General features: G+C 38.1%; 2 protein-coding genes across 2 annotated transcripts; both read right to left on the minus strand.

Annotated features, from left to right (window-relative positions):
• Positions 1 to 8,421: 8,421 nt before the first annotated feature.
• LOC148918252 (7-deoxyloganetin glucosyltransferase-like) lies at positions 8,422 to 10,499 on the minus strand. Its single transcript, XM_008231255.3, has 2 exons — positions 9,602 to 10,499; positions 8,422 to 9,481 (listed from the first exon to the last, which is right to left on the minus strand). Exons 1-2 carry the CDS (start codon positions 10,125 to 10,127, stop codon positions 8,553 to 8,555), a joined length of 1,455 nt encoding a protein of 484 aa, XP_008229477.1. The 5' UTR covers positions 10,128 to 10,499; the 3' UTR covers positions 8,422 to 8,552.
• A 1,285-nt stretch (positions 10,500 to 11,784) lies between these two features.
• LOC103328858 (7-deoxyloganetin glucosyltransferase-like) lies at positions 11,785 to 13,511 on the minus strand. The gene is made up of 2 exons (XM_008231259.3): positions 12,983 to 13,511; positions 11,785 to 12,886 (listed from the first exon to the last, which is right to left on the minus strand). The coding sequence occupies exons 1-2, from the start codon at positions 13,500 to 13,502 to the stop codon at positions 11,955 to 11,957; spliced, it is 1,452 nt and encodes a 483-aa protein (XP_008229481.2). The 5' UTR covers positions 13,503 to 13,511; the 3' UTR covers positions 11,785 to 11,954.
• Positions 13,512 to 19,429: the final 5,918 nt, after the last annotated feature.

Consider the following 19,429-nt stretch of genomic DNA (forward strand, 5'->3'; position numbering starts at 1 on the left):
ATTTGGCAAGGGCACTCCTACGACAGATCTTTTTATCCATTTCATTCAAATTTTAGTTTATGTTTTCCTTTGTAATGAGTTGCTAGAACTCTAGCTAAGGCTAAAGGGAATGTTCTTTGAGTAAGTTTGTGAATTGTTCTTTAATCTTATATACCGTATGAATTGCTAAATTCTTTTATTCTTGATCGTTCAATATTTTCATATCCTTTTATTTTGATTGATGTTAAGTGCTATTATCTTTTTATGAGTTCAATTATATTTTCTCATTGTTAAGAACTGACTTGGCATGCTTTTAAATTAAAAGAGTAGATATTAAGCAACTCCAATTTCTTAACAATCATTAATAAAAGATTACATTGAAAAATTAAATTGGTTTTAATTTCTTTATCTTCGGTTAAAGTTTCTCAATGATGATTTTAATCGAGTTATAATTTGGATTAAAGAGCATGAAACATATTTTGTTTAAAGAATTGAACCTTGATGCCTTAGCATTTCCATTATTGATATTTCATTTTTAAGCTCAATTTTCACAACAATCAAATCAAATTACTTTTTCCATTTTGCTTGTCACTTTTATTATGGTACGTTTAATTATTTCTTTGTATGCAGATATTTGCCTACCTGCTCCTTGAGGATACTATACTTGGACTTCCAAAATTATTACTACGTGTGACTACTTGCATGGGTAGACGCAACAGTAATCAAAGGATAGTATCTCCTAATTATACAATGATTTGTCAATTATATAAAATAAGAAAGTAAATCCCTTAATTAATCAAGGAAATAAATAGGCTTGATTAATTAGGAGACTCACGTCAACAATTGGAACACTTAGATCACTTTAAAACTTGTAGCTGAAAAAAAAATAGAAGATGGTAAACATGTTGTGTGTTCATTGAACCATTAACTTCTAGGCTTGCAGTGCATGATCTTGTTAAGTTTGTGGATGCAGAGAACATCTAGATTTTTCTTGATTGCATTTTATTAGCTAAATTGTCTAAGTTTGTGGACGAAGAACCGTGTGGACCGGTTGCTTCCTCTACCGTTGTTTTCCACTCCATGGCCTTGTTCTTCATCTTCTTACCTTCTCTCCTTCCATTAAGTCTCTAACGACCTTCTCTACGGATTCGAACCTCTACATTTAGAGTCTCTACATTTCTCTGCATTTTGCTTCATCTAGGCCATTATAATCATCCAATGATTTAAAACATGACATATCATCAATAGCATTAAATTTGCTTTTATTTTTTATTTGTTTATTCTAAACAAACGGTAGTGTGTTGTTATCTCTATCTCTCTCTCCTCCCCCTCTCTTCGATCCTCTCTCGCAATTTATATCTCAGCAATCCTTACTTCTCAACATTAGTTCAAACCCTAAAAATTCAGATTTGTATCTGAAATTCATGGATGCTTTTTCCAGTTGGAATTTGATTCAACAATTTTGTAATTGAATTCGTGCACTAGCCAAGAACCCAATGAGTGAGCCAAGAACTCGGAGAAATACGAAGGAGAGCTCAAAAGGCTCAGGCTGGAGTCCCACGTTAGGTCGCATGCCATCAACTCAAACCTGGAGGAATGATGAAGAAGAGAGAAGCTTCAGCATATCTCTGTGTTGAATCCGTTGAAGTTGTATAAAACATAGGAATTTCAATTTAGGGTGTGGGTCTTTTTTGATGCCTTAGCAGAAATGGTTTTCTAAAATTTCTCTGATAATTTTTCACTGGGAATCTGATTTAGATATACCCAACTTTATTTGGGTCTTGAACTAGTGTTGAGGGGAAGTGGGAATTGGGAGATACTAACTAGAAAGAATCAAAGAGAGGGAGGAGACGAGAGAGAGGAGGAGAGATAACGTTAACACTAACGTCAGTTAAGAACAATAAAAAATAAAATAAAACTGAACTTTATGCTATAGATGACATGTCATGTTTTAAACCATTGGATTATTATAATGGCCTAGATGAAGCGAAATGCAGGAAATGCTTCGACTTTAAATGCAGAGGCTCGCGATCCCCTTCTCTACTCATCTCTCTTGACATGAAAGTAATCACAAAGATACTTTCCTATGCTAAAGGTAATTACGCATGACGCCCAAAACAATAGAAGAGAAAAGTTCCAAACGAAATGAGATTTTTGATAATCACACTATTAAAGACTGATTTTTATTCAAATAAAATATTTCCCAATTCAAAGCACAATCACACTTGAGTCCCACGGAAATACCAACGTAATTACTTGAGAGGCAAGTAGGAATTTATTAATTAAAAGATTTTGAAAAATATGTATAAATGAGATGCACTCCTAAAGAGATTCTAATTGATTAAAATCAAGGAATATCAAGGAAATAAAATCATATTAGATTCCAAAAAATATATCTATCATGAAAGCATGAAAAATGGCATGCCTTACCCTTATTATCATGTGTCTTATACATGTTAAGTCACAATAGTGGTATTTGGGGATTTGATGAGCCCTTTCAATACTATAGTTTCTGGAAATCAAAGACATCAATTTTGTTTTTTCCCTATAGCTAAATGACACTTCCAAACCTATACTAAATTCTAGGAAATGCCAACACAATTTTATACGAACACTTTGTTTGCTGACTAGCAAAGAATGGTCAGCACAACATAAGAACTCATCAAATTCCAACCGTTATGTATTAAAAATCCTCCAACTCAAGGGTGGTTAAGGACTTGCTCTTGTGGGCACCAACTTGCTATTAGACTTCTTTCCTTAGTTTCCTTCACAAATTTACATATGTTTAACCAAGTGTTTCATGGAAGGTCTAAACATATAGAGGTACAATACCACGGGATAAAGGATTTGGTGAACATGGGATCATTGTGACAGAGAAGGTTCATACAAATGAGAACTCTTTGGATTGCTTTATCAAGTCAATTAGAGCTAAGAAGTTTAGAGTTTGTTTAAGCTCAATCTTGTTGCATGCTAAAGATTGAGGTGGAGCTCTTGGGAATTACTAGAATGGTTTTCAAGAGGTTTGAAGAGGTTCTAGGGGTCGATGATTTTCACAAGTATTCAAGGGTCAAGACATGTCAAAGGTCCAAGAGTTAAAGACTTTTCTTGGGAAGGAGTTTGACATGAAGGATCTTGGTCCTACACCAAAGATCCCAAGGAATAGAGATAAGGATAGACCAAGATAAGGCAAGTTGTGGCTGTCACAAGGCAAGTACATATCTAAGGTACTTGAGAAATTCAACATGTTGGATTGCAAGCCCGTATCTATTCCTTTGGCGAAGCACTTTAAATTGAGTGCCCATGAATGTCCTTCTAGTGATAAAGAGAAGGATGATATTAGTAAAGTGTCGTATGCAAGCGTGGTAGGGTGTCTCATGTATGCAATGGTTTGCACACGCCCTGACTTAGCTCAAGTAGTTAGTGTGGTTTCAAGATACATGGCGAATCCAAACAAACAACAATGGAATGTATGAACCTTCTCTATCACAATAGACTTCTTTTCTTAGTTTCCTTCACAAATTCCATATGTTTAGTCAAGAACCAAGTGTTTTACGGAAAGTCTAAACATATAGAGGTATAGTACCACCGAATAAGGGATTGGGTGAACGATGGGGTCATTGCGATAGAGAAGATTCATATAGATGAGAATGCTTCTACTTGACCAAGTCAGTTACAGCTGAGAAGTTCAAACATTGTTCGAGGTTGCTCAATCTTGTTGCATGCTAAAGATTGAGGTAGAGCTCTTAGGAATTACTAGAACGGTTTCTAAGAGGTTTAAAGAGGGTCTAGGGTCAATGATTTTCACAAGGTGTTCAAGGCTCGCCAAGGTGGAGATTGTTAAAGTTTGCTTGCCATTAATGTAATATTGGAGTCATGGAGAGTAAGAAACGACAAGTCGCAAGTTCAAAGTCGACAGGTAGCTTTGTGCCAAGAAGAAAATTCGAGGAGTTGTTAGGAAACAACCGGTTGGTATGGCCAGAGGACCGATCACTTGGAAGCCGAGGACAAACCTAGAGAACTTGTCTCCAAAGTGACTTGTTGCATGTGCAAAGTGACCGGTTGTCGAGTCTGTAACATCCCGACCCAAAATGTAATCCTTCGTGAATTAAATTAATTTAATTAAATATGAAATTTCAATTTTGCCCTCGGGGTAGGGGTAATTTGGTCACTTTTTAATCCAAAAGGATTTTGGGGAAAATGACTGGTACCTTTACATAGATCATACCGAGATAAGTCCATAGACACGTAATGGGCTCAAATAGGAGTTGTTGCGAGGAAGTTACGATAAAAAAAAACTCAGTGGCATAACCGTTATTTTCTTGAAATTGGTTTTAATAAATCTAAAAAACTCTTCTCTCTCTCTCTCTCTCTCTCTCTCTCTCTCTCTCTCTCTCTCTCTCCCTCCAACCACCTCCCTTTCGTTTTTTTTCTTCACATCGATGGCTCCAAGAGCCACCACCGCCACCTCCGACCGCCATTCTTGGCTGCACTGTCCAAAAGGACCACCTAGTCTTCCTCTTCCAACCCAGCCCACCACTGGAACCGCCAAGATTTGGAAAACACAAAAATTCGGCCGGTTTTCTTGAGAAATTTCACAGAGCTCGTTCAGACATTTCCGACAACCAAATATTGCGATCTAGGTTTGCTTTTCCATCCTCTCAATGTGATCTAGCTGCTGGTTGGGTTATTTAGGATCAATTTCTGCGTTGAAGTTGTCAAATAAGAGATGGAAGTTTGGCCGATTTTCGGCCCTCAATTCCGGCCACTTTTTGGGGTAAGTCCAAGAACAAAAGTTGCTCAACTCAATATCCTGACCATGTAGGTATAGGTCTTGACCGACGATATTGAGATTTTCCAGTCACCGGCATTTCTCTACACACCTACTCATTGCCGTGTGTGGCGGCTGGGCAGGCCTGCTTTGGTGTCCTTGGTTCTAAAATGTCCCACATGTCGTCCCGAGCACGACAGTATGCTTGGATTTGAATTTGGTTATCATTTGACCGTCGATCAGACATCGCATATTAGGCGTTATCCTAGTTCGATATGTTTGGACATTTGGATCGACTCCAATTTAGTACCTGTTGATCTAGACATCCCTAGGATTGTGTAGGATTTTGCGGATCATGAATCGGAGCCCGGATGTTCTGATTCAATAACTTAAAGTTTGCATTAAACGATAACTATCCGATCATACGATCGCAAGCAATCCAACTGTTCGATCCGAACCAAACTTGCAGGATGTGTATTCTAAACCTTGTGGAACCTATAGGAACTTTCGAATTGAAAATCGAAGGTCATGGGCCCCGCAGGCTCGGTTGACCAAGTTTGGATAGTTTGATCCCTCAGTTGACAATGAGTCTTCCGTGGGCGACCTTATTAACGAGTCCTGGCCGTTATTTGATTTATGTTGACTACATTGGGATTTTGAGATAGTTTTATAGTATCGTATGAAATTCTTAGATTATTAGTTTGATAATTGAAGTTATGAAATGGATGAGTATGAGATACTTGATCGATAGGTTACGAAAGCGAGTCTTGGGTCTCGGCTATGATTATTAGTAATTAAATGGATGTTTGTTTTTAAGTGTACTTCATTCTTATATTATGGAATTCTTGCATAGTGAGTTTTGGATTGAAAATTGATTTAATATGGTTAATGAGGATATGGGATCTTTAAGGGTTATTATTTATCAGTAATTAATATTATTATGATTACTATTAAAGTATATGGATTGGGTGATATCAGGCTATTTACGAAAGTCTATTGTTTTAATTGTGGAATATAGTATCTTATGAGAATTAAGTATAAACAAGTTCTTTGTGGAATATATGTCTGAGAGTTTATTCCCTATACTATGGATAAATATGTGGGTAAAATGGAATTAAGGAAGGGAATATTATTTTATAATATTTATATAAGGGTTATAAACATCACCATCATATGTACCCTCCCTGGTCACTACACCCACACGTGGCATTGAACTTTTCGACGTGTGAGCTTTCTTGGTTACTGATTCTGAAATTGATGGATACTTGGAAACAGTGGATATAGATAATTGGATACATGGATATGGATACTTGGTTGGATATGATCAGAACCCAGGCACCCTTGACGAGGTGTTTCACCCTTGGCGGGTGTTTCGTAGACCCACTTGTCACAGCGTGAGTCTTGAGGACGGATGTCGTGCTGGTAAAGTTAGTCCCGGTTGGACGGCTAGTCCCAGCCATATGGTTGTTGAGAGTCCTCCGTGTGGTTGTGATCCCGTGTTGGATTGTTTTCCCTAATACATGATGTGCATTATCATATGTAACTCCCCTCCCTTGGATACTGATATTTGGAAACAGTGGATATGGATAATTGGATACATGGAAATGCATACACGGATATGGATACTTGATATGATGCATCCTTGATTGTAGATAGTCTACACGCGTAGGACTTGTCACAGGCATATGAGTCTATGCGTCTTTGGTAGAGTTAGTCCCCCGGTTGGACAGCTTGTCCCTGGCCACATGGTTGTTGAGTCCTCCGTGTGGTTATGATCCTCGTGTTGGATTGTTTTCCCCAATACATGATGTGCATTATCATATGTACCTCCTTGGATACTTGGAAACAGTGGATATGGATAATTGGATACATGGAAATGGATACACGGATATGGATACTTGGATATGATCGAAACTTGGGCACCCTTGATAGGGTGTTTCGTAGACCCTTAGCAGGTAGTCTACACGCATAGGACTTGTCACAAGCGTCGAGTCTTGAAGATTCGGCTGTACATGCTGGTAAAGTTAGTCCCCGGTTAGACGTCTCATCCTGGGCCACATGGTTGTTAAGGATCCCTCCATGTGGTTTAGTCAAACGATCCCCGGATTGGATTGTTTTCCCTTGGTACATAATGATGGTAAGAGGTAAGTGTATATATATGTATATATATATATATATGTGTGTGTGTGTGTGTGTGGATTATTTTCCGGGTATGAGACTCTTGAGATTCGTGCTTTGTGAGTACTTTGCACAAGTATAAATGTTTGTCATGGATTGGGAAGTGTTATTCGGAAACATATGCCTTGGATAGGGTATGGTTGCGAGGATGAACGGATCAAAAGGAAAGGAACTATTAAAGTGTTCAGTGGTTGCCTTGTTGAATTTGATGTGGCATTTGAATCTAAATTTAATCGTCGGCATTATTTTAAATAATCGTATATTATCTTAATCGTGATAGTTGATTTAAGAATTACGTGTGGCTTGATCCCTCACAAGGGGTACGTAGGTAGCCTAGGGTCTTACCTAGGTGCAGCTACGGACTAAATTTTATTTCTGGAACTTTAATTTGGTCATTCGGATCTAGTCTTACTTATGTTGTTTTTAATGAGTTTGATTCTGACTTTGTCGTTGGTCCGAAAGCTCAGTTGAAACCGAGGCGTGATTAAATGATTGTGCATACTCCAATTTGATTAAGGGAGGGTTGTTTAAATGTGTTCTGGTCAAGACAGGTATGAAACCCGTTTTGGATTGTTGTACGATTTGGCTGAGGCCTTAAACTACTTGCGATTGTGTTGGGATGTTAAATATCGCATGATGGTAATTGGGAAGTTATTTTATGTTAATTACAGTGGGCATTCATAAATTTGTTTGAGTTCATTATTTGCATTGTTTAATGTATTGTTTGACTTAAGAGCATTGCTGGTGGTTCTGTTTCAAATTATTTGAAGGCCGGAGGCCTATTACGTAAATTTGCATGTTGTTATCTTGTGTATTCTGCTGTTGGGGGGTTTATGATTGTGTTTTAACAAGTTGAAAGATTTTGGAAAATGTTCATTTTTCAGGGAGACTCTGCCGAAATTTCGGCAGAAAAGTTTTATGCTCCTTTTCCTTATTTTGGAAAAAGGCTAGAGTTTTAGTAAGTGGGCCTGGCATTGGTAAGATGCCAGAACTTTCACGGATTCGTCCCGGATTCCTAGGAGTCCAGCGGGTCCTGTCAGAGTATTCTGGAATTGCCCGTGTTTTGAGCTTTCTATAGGTTTTAGGCAAGTTTTAGTGTAGTTTGACTAAGGTTTAAGTCTCTTACTCCTAATTCAAGTATACTAATGTCCTATAACCTATAAATAGGCACTTTAGCGCTAGATTTTAATAACTTGAGAAAACAAGGGCGTCAAATTGGGTTTGAGCCGAGTTGAGAGAAAACAAAGCTAGGGTTTGTGAGACAACAAATGGGGTTTTTCATTGTAACCAAAGGGGCTCTTTCTTACTAGTGAATTGCATGGGGATCACCAAAAGAGGACGTAGGCACAACGCTGAACCTCTATAAATTCTTGTGTTCTTTGTATGTGTACGTTATCTTTGCACGGCTTGTGTGTGGTAGTTGCCTAGTCCATCAACGAAAAGGTCTTGGAGTGTTTTCGCACAACATATATCATTGAGCGTAATTAGTGAAAATCTTAGAGAAAAACAAACTTCTAGATATAGTAACACAGGTTTTACATGCCTGAGTACAAATTGCTAGCTAGTTGATTATTTGAGACAATGGCAATGAAAATGATAATTAACATCAATATTCTTATGGGTTACTTTAGCTTTTTCTTAATAGCACTTGATTCACTAAATTGTCCAGGTTTGTGGATGAAGAACCATGTGGACCAGTAGCTTCTTCTGCGAGTTTCTTCCACTCCATGACCTTATTTTTCATCTTCTTACCCTTCTCGCCCTCCATTAACTCTTTGACAAGCTTCTCTACCTCATCCCTCTTCACATCATTACTGACCTCCATGCCAATGCCCCATTCATTGCAAGCATAGCGACAGTCCATTTGCTGGTCTGCGAAGATTGGCCAACAGAGCATAGGAACTCCTGCAGTAAGGCTCTCAACCGTTGAATTCCAACCGCTGTGCGTTAGGAATCCTCCGACTGATGGGTGGTTAAGGACTTGCTCTTGTGGGCACCACCCAGCTATTAGACTTCTTTCCTTAGTTTCAGCCACAAACTCAGGCGGCAAAATAGCAGATTCTCCAATGACTAGATCAGGTCTAATTACCCAGAAGAATGGAAGCTTGCTATTTTCAAGTCCCCGACCAAACTCCACAAGCTGTTGTGGTGTCATGAGTGCTATACTGCCGAAATTCACATAGACAACTGAGTTTGGTGCCTTCGTGTTTAGCCACTCAAGGCATTCAGTTTCTTCTTTCCATAGACTGTATCCCATTTTCAAAGGGTGTTCTGGTATCTCATTGAGATGCAATTGAAGAGGGCCAACGGTGCAAACACAGGGAAGCATAGATGAGAGAGCCTCCAAAACATCTGACTCCAAGGCATCAAACGTATGAAGAACAACTGCTGAAGCTTCATGAGCTCTATCGGTTGCTTCCATGATGAAGTTAAATTTGTTGTCATCCGGATTTGTGGTTCGCAAGAAGGTCGGGAGATCCCTTAAACGGATATCTCTCATTCCTGGGATCCAATCTATTACAGTGTCCAGATAGCCATTTATGAAGCAGCTCTCATCTGCAATAGTACAAATGAAATTCGATTGAAGAAACGTTTCATTTGCATGTTTAGAAACAAGCATTTAAGATTTAACTAAGTTCAACAACAATTGCTTCAATTAGTAGTTATATATTTCACCTTTGAGTGGAGCAAGTCCTTTTTCGACCACAGCGCGAAATTGTTTAATTCCCATGAAGCTGCAGGCAGCTATAGTGTAGAACAACACTATAGGGGCTCCAATTTCTTCAGCAGCTGTGATTGTGAACATGGACATGAGACCATCTGAAACTATGCAACTCACTGGAGGATTGCTGGATGTTTCTATGGCATCATTGTTGAGTTTTGCAAGGAGGGCATGAAAGGGGGCCAAAAAATTGTTTCTGATGGACTCGCAAAGCGAAGTGCCATCTTGTGTGGTATTGTCGTTTGAATCTGGAAGGCTATCCGGGATGGCTTCGAACCGAAAATCAGGCAAGCCATCAAGGGAATTGGGTCCTAGAGATTTAAGAAAGCGCTTGTGATTGAACTCTGTGTTAACAAAGGTTATATGAAAACCTCTATGGTGGAGGAGCTTTGCAAATTTAAGCATTGCCTTTATATGGCTTTGAACAGGAAGTGGAATGCAAACAGCATGTGGCTTAGAAGCTACTTCTTTGGAACCCATCTTAGCTTTTGTGTTTGTACTGCAGTGCTTGCAAATGCAGATTATCTATGCATATAAGATAACCAGAGATAGAGAAGAAAGCTGATCAAGACAAAGTTATGGTATAAATTGTTACGTCACTAATAGTCTACAAAATTAATTGTGGTTACCACTTTTTGATAGTTAGTCAACTTTGCCAGCCAACAAATATCTGTGACAAAGAAAATTCAGTTGATCAAGACAACAAGGAAACTTCTTGATCAAGACAAAATAGATTGTGGGAACCGAATTAAATCAGACCCTATGTCAAATAATTCCTTCCATTTGGGGATTATTTGACCTAATTAGGAATTACTTAACCTAAGTGGGAGTTACTCAATTTAATTGGGAGTTATCCAATTAAATTGAAAGTTACCTAATTAAATAGAGAATTGATTTGATTCCTACCACAATTCCCAATTAAATGATGAGGAGTTACCTAATCAAATTAGGAATTGATTTGATACCTACCACAATTAGGGATTTGATTTACCCTAATAAATCAAATCTCTAATTAACCAAATCAATTCCAAATAGGGGAGGAATAATTCCCTTCCATCTATGGAAATTATTCATCTGAAACCCTAGCCTCCAAGACCACTATAAAAGCATGGTCACGCACAAGGGTTGAGGTACGTCTGAAATCTCTACTGAAACTCTGCAGAAAATTCCTCTCAAACCGTAGCCACCTCCTCTCTCTCTCTCTCTCTCTTTTGCATAAGGCTCCTGCCACCCAGTTTATACCATAAACACATCTCCGTACCCTAGTTCTATTTTGCAAGGAGAAAGAGGTGGCGAAGAAGAAAGGGGAATCTTTCCAATCGAATATTCTCGTGGGGAAATTTGCTCACACAGAGACTTTAGACTTAGACTTTTTGTTTCTTGGTGATGTAAATTGTAACATCCCACATTGACCAATGAAGAGGAGGTGATGTGCCTTATATGTACATACCCACCTCCATCTAGCATGATGCCTTTTGGGAGCTTACTGGTTTCAAAGTCATGAGAACTCCGAAGTCAAGCGAGTTGGGGCTAGAGCAATTCCAAGTGGGTGACCCAGGAATTTGCTCGTGAGCTCGAAACAAAACCGTGAGGGCGGGGGCCCAAAGCGGACAATATTCTGCTACGGCGAGCGATCCTGGAATGTGTCAATTTGGTATCAGAGCCACTTTGCCGTGTGGTGTGAGTGTGCCGACGAGGACGTTGGGCCTCTAAGGGGGGTGGATTGTAACATCTCACATCGACCAATGGAGAGGGGGTGATGTGCCTTATATGTACATGCCCGCCTCCATCTAGCACGAGACCTTTTGGGAGCTCACTGGCTTCGAAATCATAGGAACTCCGAAGTTAAGCGAGTTGGGGCTAGAGCAATCCCAGGATGGGTGACCCAATAGGAAGTTGCTCGTGAGCTCCCAGAAACAAAACCGTGAGGGCAAAGAGGGGGCCCAAAGCAGACAATATCGTGCTACGGCAGAACCGATCCCGGGATGTGTCATAAATATCAGGAAGATAGTATATGATAATTTGATTCATTTACCTTCAAAATTAAAGCCGGCTCATAATTAGCGGCATCTTCTATTCTGTCACCCTTTTTTTATACGGCTACAATGTTTGGTTACCATTTTTCATTGCTAAAATATTTGGTTCCTCTGTATACTTCCAATTCAATACTATCTTGTATATTTCAGTAATTTAAAATTTGTAGCTGAACAAGAACTGAAGATGGTAAACATGTTGCCAGTTCATTGAACCAATAACTTCTAGGCTTGCAGCGCATGATCTTGTTAAGTTTGTGGATGCAGAGAACATCTAGCTTTTTCTTGATTGCATTTGATTCGCTAAATTGTCTAAGTTTGTGGACGAAGAACCGTGTAGACTGGTGGCCTCCTCTGCCAGTGTTTTCCACTCCATGGCCTTGTTCTTAATCTTCTTACCCTTCTCTCCCTCCATTAACTCTCTAACAAGCTTCTCTACATCGTCTCTCTTGACATCATTGTTGATCTCCATCCCAATGCCCCATTCCTTGCAGGTATAGTGACAGTTTGTTTGCTGATCAGCAAAGAATGGCCAGCACAACATAGGAACTCCTGCAGACAAGCTCTCAATCGTTGAATTCCAACCGTTGTGTGTTAAAAATCCTCCAACTGAAGGGTGGTTAAGGACTTGCTCTTGTGGGCACCAACTTGCTATTAGACTTCTTTCCTTAGTTTCCTCCACAAACTCCGGTGGCAAAATCGCTGACTCGCCAATAACCAAATCAGGCCTAATTACCCAGAAAAAATGAAGCTTGCTATTTGCAAGTCCCCAACCAAACTCGACAAGTTGATTTGGTGTCATGACCGTTATGCTCCCAAAATTCACATAAACAACCGAGTTTGTTGTGTTGGAGTTTAGCCATTGGAGGCACTCAGTTTCTTCTTTCCAAAGGCTGTACCCAAGAGACTTCAAAGGGTGTTCTGGTATTTGATTGAGAAGTAATTGGAGAGGGCCAATGGCATATACAGGTGGAGACATAGATGAGAGAGCATCCAAAACATCCGGCTCCAATGCATCAAAAGTATGAACAACAACAGCTGAAGCTTTATGAAGTCTTCCAATTACTTCAAGGATGCCATTGAAAATGCTGTCATTGGGATTTGTAGTTATGAAGTTGTTTGGGAGATCCCTTAGACGAATACCTTTCATTCCTGGAATCCAATCTATCACCTGGTCCAGAAAGCCATTTGTCAAGAAGCTCTCATCTACAAAAACCCAAGTAATCAATTGAAGAAATGTGTCATTTGTATGTGTAGAAAATTCAAGTGTAAAAAACCATAAAAATCAAATAAATATATCACCTGTGAGAGGTGCAAGACCTTTTTCCACCAAAGTGGGATATTGCTTGAAGCCCATGAAGCTGCTTGCTGCAAAAGTAAAGAAGAGAGTGACAGGAATCCCAAGCTGTTCAGCAGCAGGGGTTGTGAATGGCATGAAAGGGTCTGAAACAATGCAAGTCACAGGAGGAGGAGCATTGTTGGAAGTTGATGTAACATCATTATTGAGTTTTGTGAGGAGGTCAAGAAAAGGTGCCAAGAAGTTTTTCAAGATGGAATCACAAAGCAAAGTGAGGTCTTGGGTGGCATCTTCATCTGAATCCGGAAGGCCATCCGGGATTGTTTCGAATCGAAAATCAGGCAAGCCGTCAAGGGAGTTGGGTCCTAGAGATTTGACAAGTCTCTTGTGGTTGAACTCTGTGTTGACAAAGGTTATATGAAAGCCTTTGTGGTGGAGGATCTTTGCCAGTTTAAGATGTGCCTTGATATGGCCTTGAGTTGGAACTGGAATGCAAACAGCATGAGGCTTGGAATTGGAACCCATTTTAAGATTGTGTATGTCAGAGAGTGTATGTGTATTTTTATAGGCTAATTAACAACAATATTTATGTTGTTAATTAAACATGAACAAGGGGAAGAAAGAGTCACGCCTGAGGCAAGTAAGAAAAAAAAGAATTGTATACAAGAGTTTCTTAACGAAAAGTTTCATTACAAGATGACAACGGCCGGCTGGTTAGTATTTAAGCTCGTCTCTGCAGGCAAGAAGATTCTGTTTTGTTTTACAAAGGAATGTTCAAGAAATGTTGTGAATATTCCAAAGCTTACTTACTTGACAAAATTTAATTACTTAATACAATTAAAGGTTAAAAAATTTCAATTAATTTCTCCAACTTCCTACTTTATTTAGCCATGCAACCACTCAATGAACAAGTTTTTTAACTGAATAGTATAACACTTTATTTTTCCAAATTTATTTCTCTTTTTCTCATGTTAATTAACAGACATAAGTTTAGTCAAGTTAACTAGAACGGATGTACTTTTCACTTTGCACCCAAGTTAGAATCCCCCTCCCTATAATTTAGATTAAATTAAAGTAAAATATTACTTGTATTAAAAATAAATAAAAAAATTTAACCAACAAAATTTCAAGTAGGAGCTTAAAACAATTTAAATATATAAATAAATAAATAAGGACCAGCCTGAGTCAATATACTGGCCCATTTGACCATACAGTCTACTACAAAATCATTAAGCCTCGACCTCCGTCCACATCAGCATAGGGGTGATCCGACCAAAAGAGAGTGGTTTATGGTTAGCCCAAGTAGTGAGAGAGACTGGGCCAATGAGTTAGAAAAAATAGTAGCCGAACTTTAAAGTGTATAACCAAAAAAAAAATTTATTTTTTATTTTTTGGTTCAATGTGTATAAGGGTTTATAATTGGTATGAGGTTCCTGTTTGATCCGCGGATTGAACTTCCTAAAAATGAAATTCACATGTTTAATCCTACAAGATGGGAATGGAGGATGCTCATTCCCATATTTAGGAACACTAGAAAATGAGGATTAAAATATCATTTTCTCCTATTCCCATTGATTTGTGCAATATTATAAATGAAAAGTTGTTCATTTCTCCAACCTTTGATTTTGTATTATTAAAAGTTTTAAGGAGTGGGTTAGTCCAAAAACAATTTGCATGAAATATTTTCCCAAATGGGGGGAAAAGTTTCCCAAAGTGAGTCAATGGTACGAAATTCCCCCTGCATGGGAAGTTCATACCCATGAGTTAGGTAAATATGCATTTATCAAACATGAGAATGCAATTTCATACTCATTCTTAAGCTCCTAAACCTTGAACCATCCGATCAAGAAATTTTTTTTTTTTTTTTTGTACAAACAATATTGAGAGAGGGGAGAATCGAATGTAAGACCAAATGCATTAGTAAATACTCTTAACCACTTGAACTACAAACCTAATGAAAATATTCAAGTTCAACAATTTCTTTATGTTATTGTATTAATGGATTGAATCCCTCAATACACACTCCCTTAACATAATCCCCTCCTTATAAAAGCTCCCCTATTATTGATCAAAAATCAAGACACCAAATAAATCTATAGTATAATATAAGAGGGTGCAACTCCCTCCAATTCATACACACAAGAAGACAGGAGCCACAGATCCTTGTCAAAAAGCTAGCCCACCTTGTACAAAATTGTGGGTGGTGCATTTATATTTTTATGTGACATCAAATCAAAATTTGTGATTGGGACACATCAGATGCGTGCGCTGCAGCTAGATCATAGCCAAATTATAAGGCTTGACTTATGCTCCTCTCATGCGTCCTACTTCATATGCATTTTTAGCAATTAGCACTAAGAGCATCCACAATGGACTCCCTAAACCACCTCCTTAGACAAATTTTAGGGAGGAATAGTAAAAATGCAACTCCAATCACGCTCCCTATCCATCTCCTAAAATATGGAGTCATCTAGGAGCTCCTAAATCGGATGAGAGAGAAAGGACTCCTAGTGGCTCCCTATAATTCAATGCTGCTTTATTTAATGAGTATTTCAAATCTTTATTTAATGCTAATTATTATTATTTTTTAATAGAAATGGACCAATCAAAAAAGAGTTATAGTATTTATGACTCTCCAAATTTAGGAGTATGGTTGGAGTTGAAATTTTTTAGAGAGCTTTTAAATAGTTTTTTTTTAATATTTTTAGCCAAAATTTAGCTAAGAAATAAAGAGCATCATTGTGGATGCTCTAAGGTTGGCAAATTTTGGTTTTAGACTAAGTAAATTATGATTGCAAATATAGGCAAACAGAGAGGGAATTGAGCCTTTGGTTATTTATAATCACCTTGGGACTCCATGCCGCGGCTTTAGCCAACAGTCAGAATCCTAAGTTCTATGCCAAATTAGAGTTTTAGATCATTCAATTGTTGGATGTGTCAAAATCACACATGTCTAATCACATAAGTTAAATGTGTCAAACAAACTCTAATTAGACTTAAAATGGCAAGGTTAGCTAGATAATACGTAACTTCAAGTATCATTTCAACATGTGAGATATTTTGGACTAATTAAGTTTTGGTCTAGTCATATGCATTCAACTTTGACCCAATGTTGTTACATTCAAACCTAATTTCAATCTAATCATACAATTGAGTTTCTTGGTTAAGAAAATAGCATGTGCCCTAATTGAAGTTTGAAATATAATCTAAATTCAACAAGCACTCGTTTGGAAATGATTCTCGATATGCCAGAATCACTTATTTGGAGAACCACCTCTCTTAAATAGTATAGACCTTTTAAAAAGGCTATACTACGATTTTATTTTATTTCAAAAAATAGTATAGATGGGCGCGTCCAATGGTTGGAGGGTCCTTTTTTTTTCAAACAAAAAAAGTACAGCCACCCTGCTATAATCTATGCCCAGAATTTTTTTTAAAAAGTAGACTTGTTTTTACACGTGCCACCTAATCATTGGGGGTCTCCTTTTTTTATATTAAAAAAAAAATCGTATAGCCAAAAGGCTATACTCAGTTTTTTTTTTAAATGTATAGCTGCACTACTATACTATTTTACACGTAGAGGCCTAGGCACGCTGCTATACCCTTTAAGTAGCCTAATCGTTGGAGGGTCCTTTTTAAAATAATAATAATAAAAAGGTACAGCCGCCCGGCTATACTCTGTGTTTTAAATTTTTTTTTAAAAAAATAAGTAGCATAATATGTATTTCTCTTTTTTATTACTTTGATTAATAGTTATGTTTTAGTGATTATTTACTTAGTGAATATTAAAGGGGGAAAAAAAAGAGAAATTGAATTACTATTTATTAAGTAATATAATTCATGAAGTTAATATATTTAATACTAAAAATTAATTAACCTAAACATCCTAAGTTTATATTTTTATTTTAAAGACCTCTCTCGACGAAATGTCTTCAGCAGTGTTAGTTTTCGTTGGGAGAAGTCTAATACTACAAATTTTTGCCGGCATAGACCTCTATCGACGAAAATTCGTCAGTTTAGGTTTTTTAACTTTTTTTAAAAATAGTATAGCCGGTCGGCTGTACTTATCTGTGACATGGAGGGTCCTCTTTTTTTTTAATTTAAATTTATAAAATAATAATAATAATAATATATTTATTATAAAATAAATAAATAAAAGCTACAGCCGCCCGGCAAGCCCACCTCAATCTGCTGACCAGAACGAGCAGAAGAACGATACTCTTCTGGTGGGCTTGCTGATTCCAAGACCTTGATGATCATCTTCTGGCCTCTCTCGCAGTGCCCAGAAACTCCACTAATGAAATAGAACAAACCAGTCCGGTGCAATGTGAACGCGGTCACACCATTGTTGGAGAAGAAGATGGGATGAGCAGAATGGCATTTTTCGTACTCGTCCTTGGTCACCACCATCACCGAATCTTTGGTTAGTTGAAATCTATGAAAAACGATATCTATTTATATATTTTAAAAAATTTATTTAAAAAAAAAAAAAAAAAAAAGGCCCGCCTAGGCTGCCGCCTAGCTCCTAGGCGCCCGCCGCTAGGCCGATTTTAGGAAAATGACTATCTAGTAGCTCAGGGCAAGGCATCGAAAAGTTGAAGAATGAGTCCATGAAAAACAACATCTAGAAAAAAGACCCGACCTAGCGCCTAGGCGCCCGCCTAGCTCCTGGGCGCCCACCGCCTAGGCCGATTTTTCGAAAATGACTATCTAGTAGTAGTTCAGGGCAAGGCATCGAAGGGTTGAAGAATGAGATTATGTTGATCTCCAAACTCCAACCCAAGAATCTTGTAAAGCTCAACAAAAGCTTGGATATGATATTATTGGGTTAGTTTCACTGGCCCTTCATGTTTGGCTGCAATTTCTCATTGTCACCTAATCTTTCTTCAGTATCATTGATAATGTCTGAGCTCTTCCTATCCTAGTATGCCGAACTCAGGGGGACTATTGATTTCATTTCTAATGGCAATGGGTGTATTGATTAGATCCAATGAGAAGAGCAGTGTTTGATTGGGCTAAACGCTTCAATATTATTCAAGGTGTTGCTAGAGGACTTGTTTATCTCCACCTTGATTCCTGTTTGAAGGTAAGTAATATTCTGTTGGATGAGAAGATGAGCCCAAAAATTTCAGATTTTGGATTGGCACGTATCTTTCGAGGGACACAGAATCTAGCAAACACTGAGAAGGTTGTGGGTTGAATCTCGATGATAATGTGCAGCAGGGAACAAAGTATTTCTCTTATTATGTATTTGACAAAACTCTGATAGATGGATCTCTTCAGAAGGTACACTAAAGCTTATGTATTCCGATCGAACATGGTGAGAACTGGAATCTTAGCTGGCAGGCCCAAAAGAATCCATGTGACCATTATGGAACATGTGGACCTTTTTGGGTTTTGCAGAGCCTCTGAATCTCCAATCTGCAAGTGTTTGAAAGGGTTTGTACCTAAGTCACATGAGGAATGGAGCAAAGGAAACAGGACAGCAGGGTGTGTGAGGAAAACAAAATTGTTTTGTGAGAGTAGTACACAAGCAAGTCAGTCACTTCGAGAGGAAAAGGAGATGGGTTTTCGAAGATGGGTACGGTTGAAACTACCATACCATGAATATATCACGTCTTTGGATGCTCAAGAGAGCATGATACAATGCCTAAATAATTGTTCTTGCTTGGCTTATGCATATGTTAATAATATAGGGTGTTTGGCCTGGTCCAAAGACTTATTGATATACAGGAGTTTTCCTCTGACGGAACAGATCTTTTTATTCTCCTAGACAGTACAGAAATAGGTAAATAATATTGCTTCCACAGCTTTAAGTATAAATATCTTTTCTTTTCTGTCTCACACTGTTTCCATTACAAATTCATTTTTTTCAGATGAAGGAAATCGAACCAAGTTAATTGTCAGCCTGATCACAGCTATTGGTTTAGTATCTTGGGTGCCATGGTGTTTGGTTTGCACAGATTGCGAGCTAACCAAACGGGTAAGAGAGAGAGAGAGAGAGAGAGAGAGAGAGAGAGGGGGGGATACAATTCATTTGTGTAAGCTAACAAAGAAATTTTGATGATTGTTATCTGACTCAGTATTTGATTGTTATATTTGCCAAATCAGGAAAAGTCAAAGTAACAACAAAGTTCTTTAAATTGACTGATACTTAGACTTCAAGAGACACTCTTCAAGAATATATTAGAAACCAAGATCCAGCTTCCATCTCAAAGGATGGTCGATGATACCGTACGTACAATGAGCCAGTAATTCGATGAGGCAAAGGTTTACTGAACTTATCCCTGTGCAAGTATTATGATTCTGGTTTGTAATATCATTATGCTAATTAAGCACGAACGAACCCAATAATTTGGGCACGATCTACTGTACAAGGCCTTCCCTCAGTCAGAAAGATGCCAATGTTGCTGTTGCTGATCATGTGAGTGAGTGTACATATAGTCCTATAA

The sequence above is a fragment of the Prunus mume genome, linkage group LG4 (genome assembly GCF_029339155.1).
Source record: "Prunus mume cultivar Tortuosa linkage group LG4, ASM2933915v1, whole genome shotgun sequence".
Taxonomy (NCBI): domain Eukaryota; kingdom Viridiplantae; phylum Streptophyta; class Magnoliopsida; order Rosales; family Rosaceae; genus Prunus; species Prunus mume.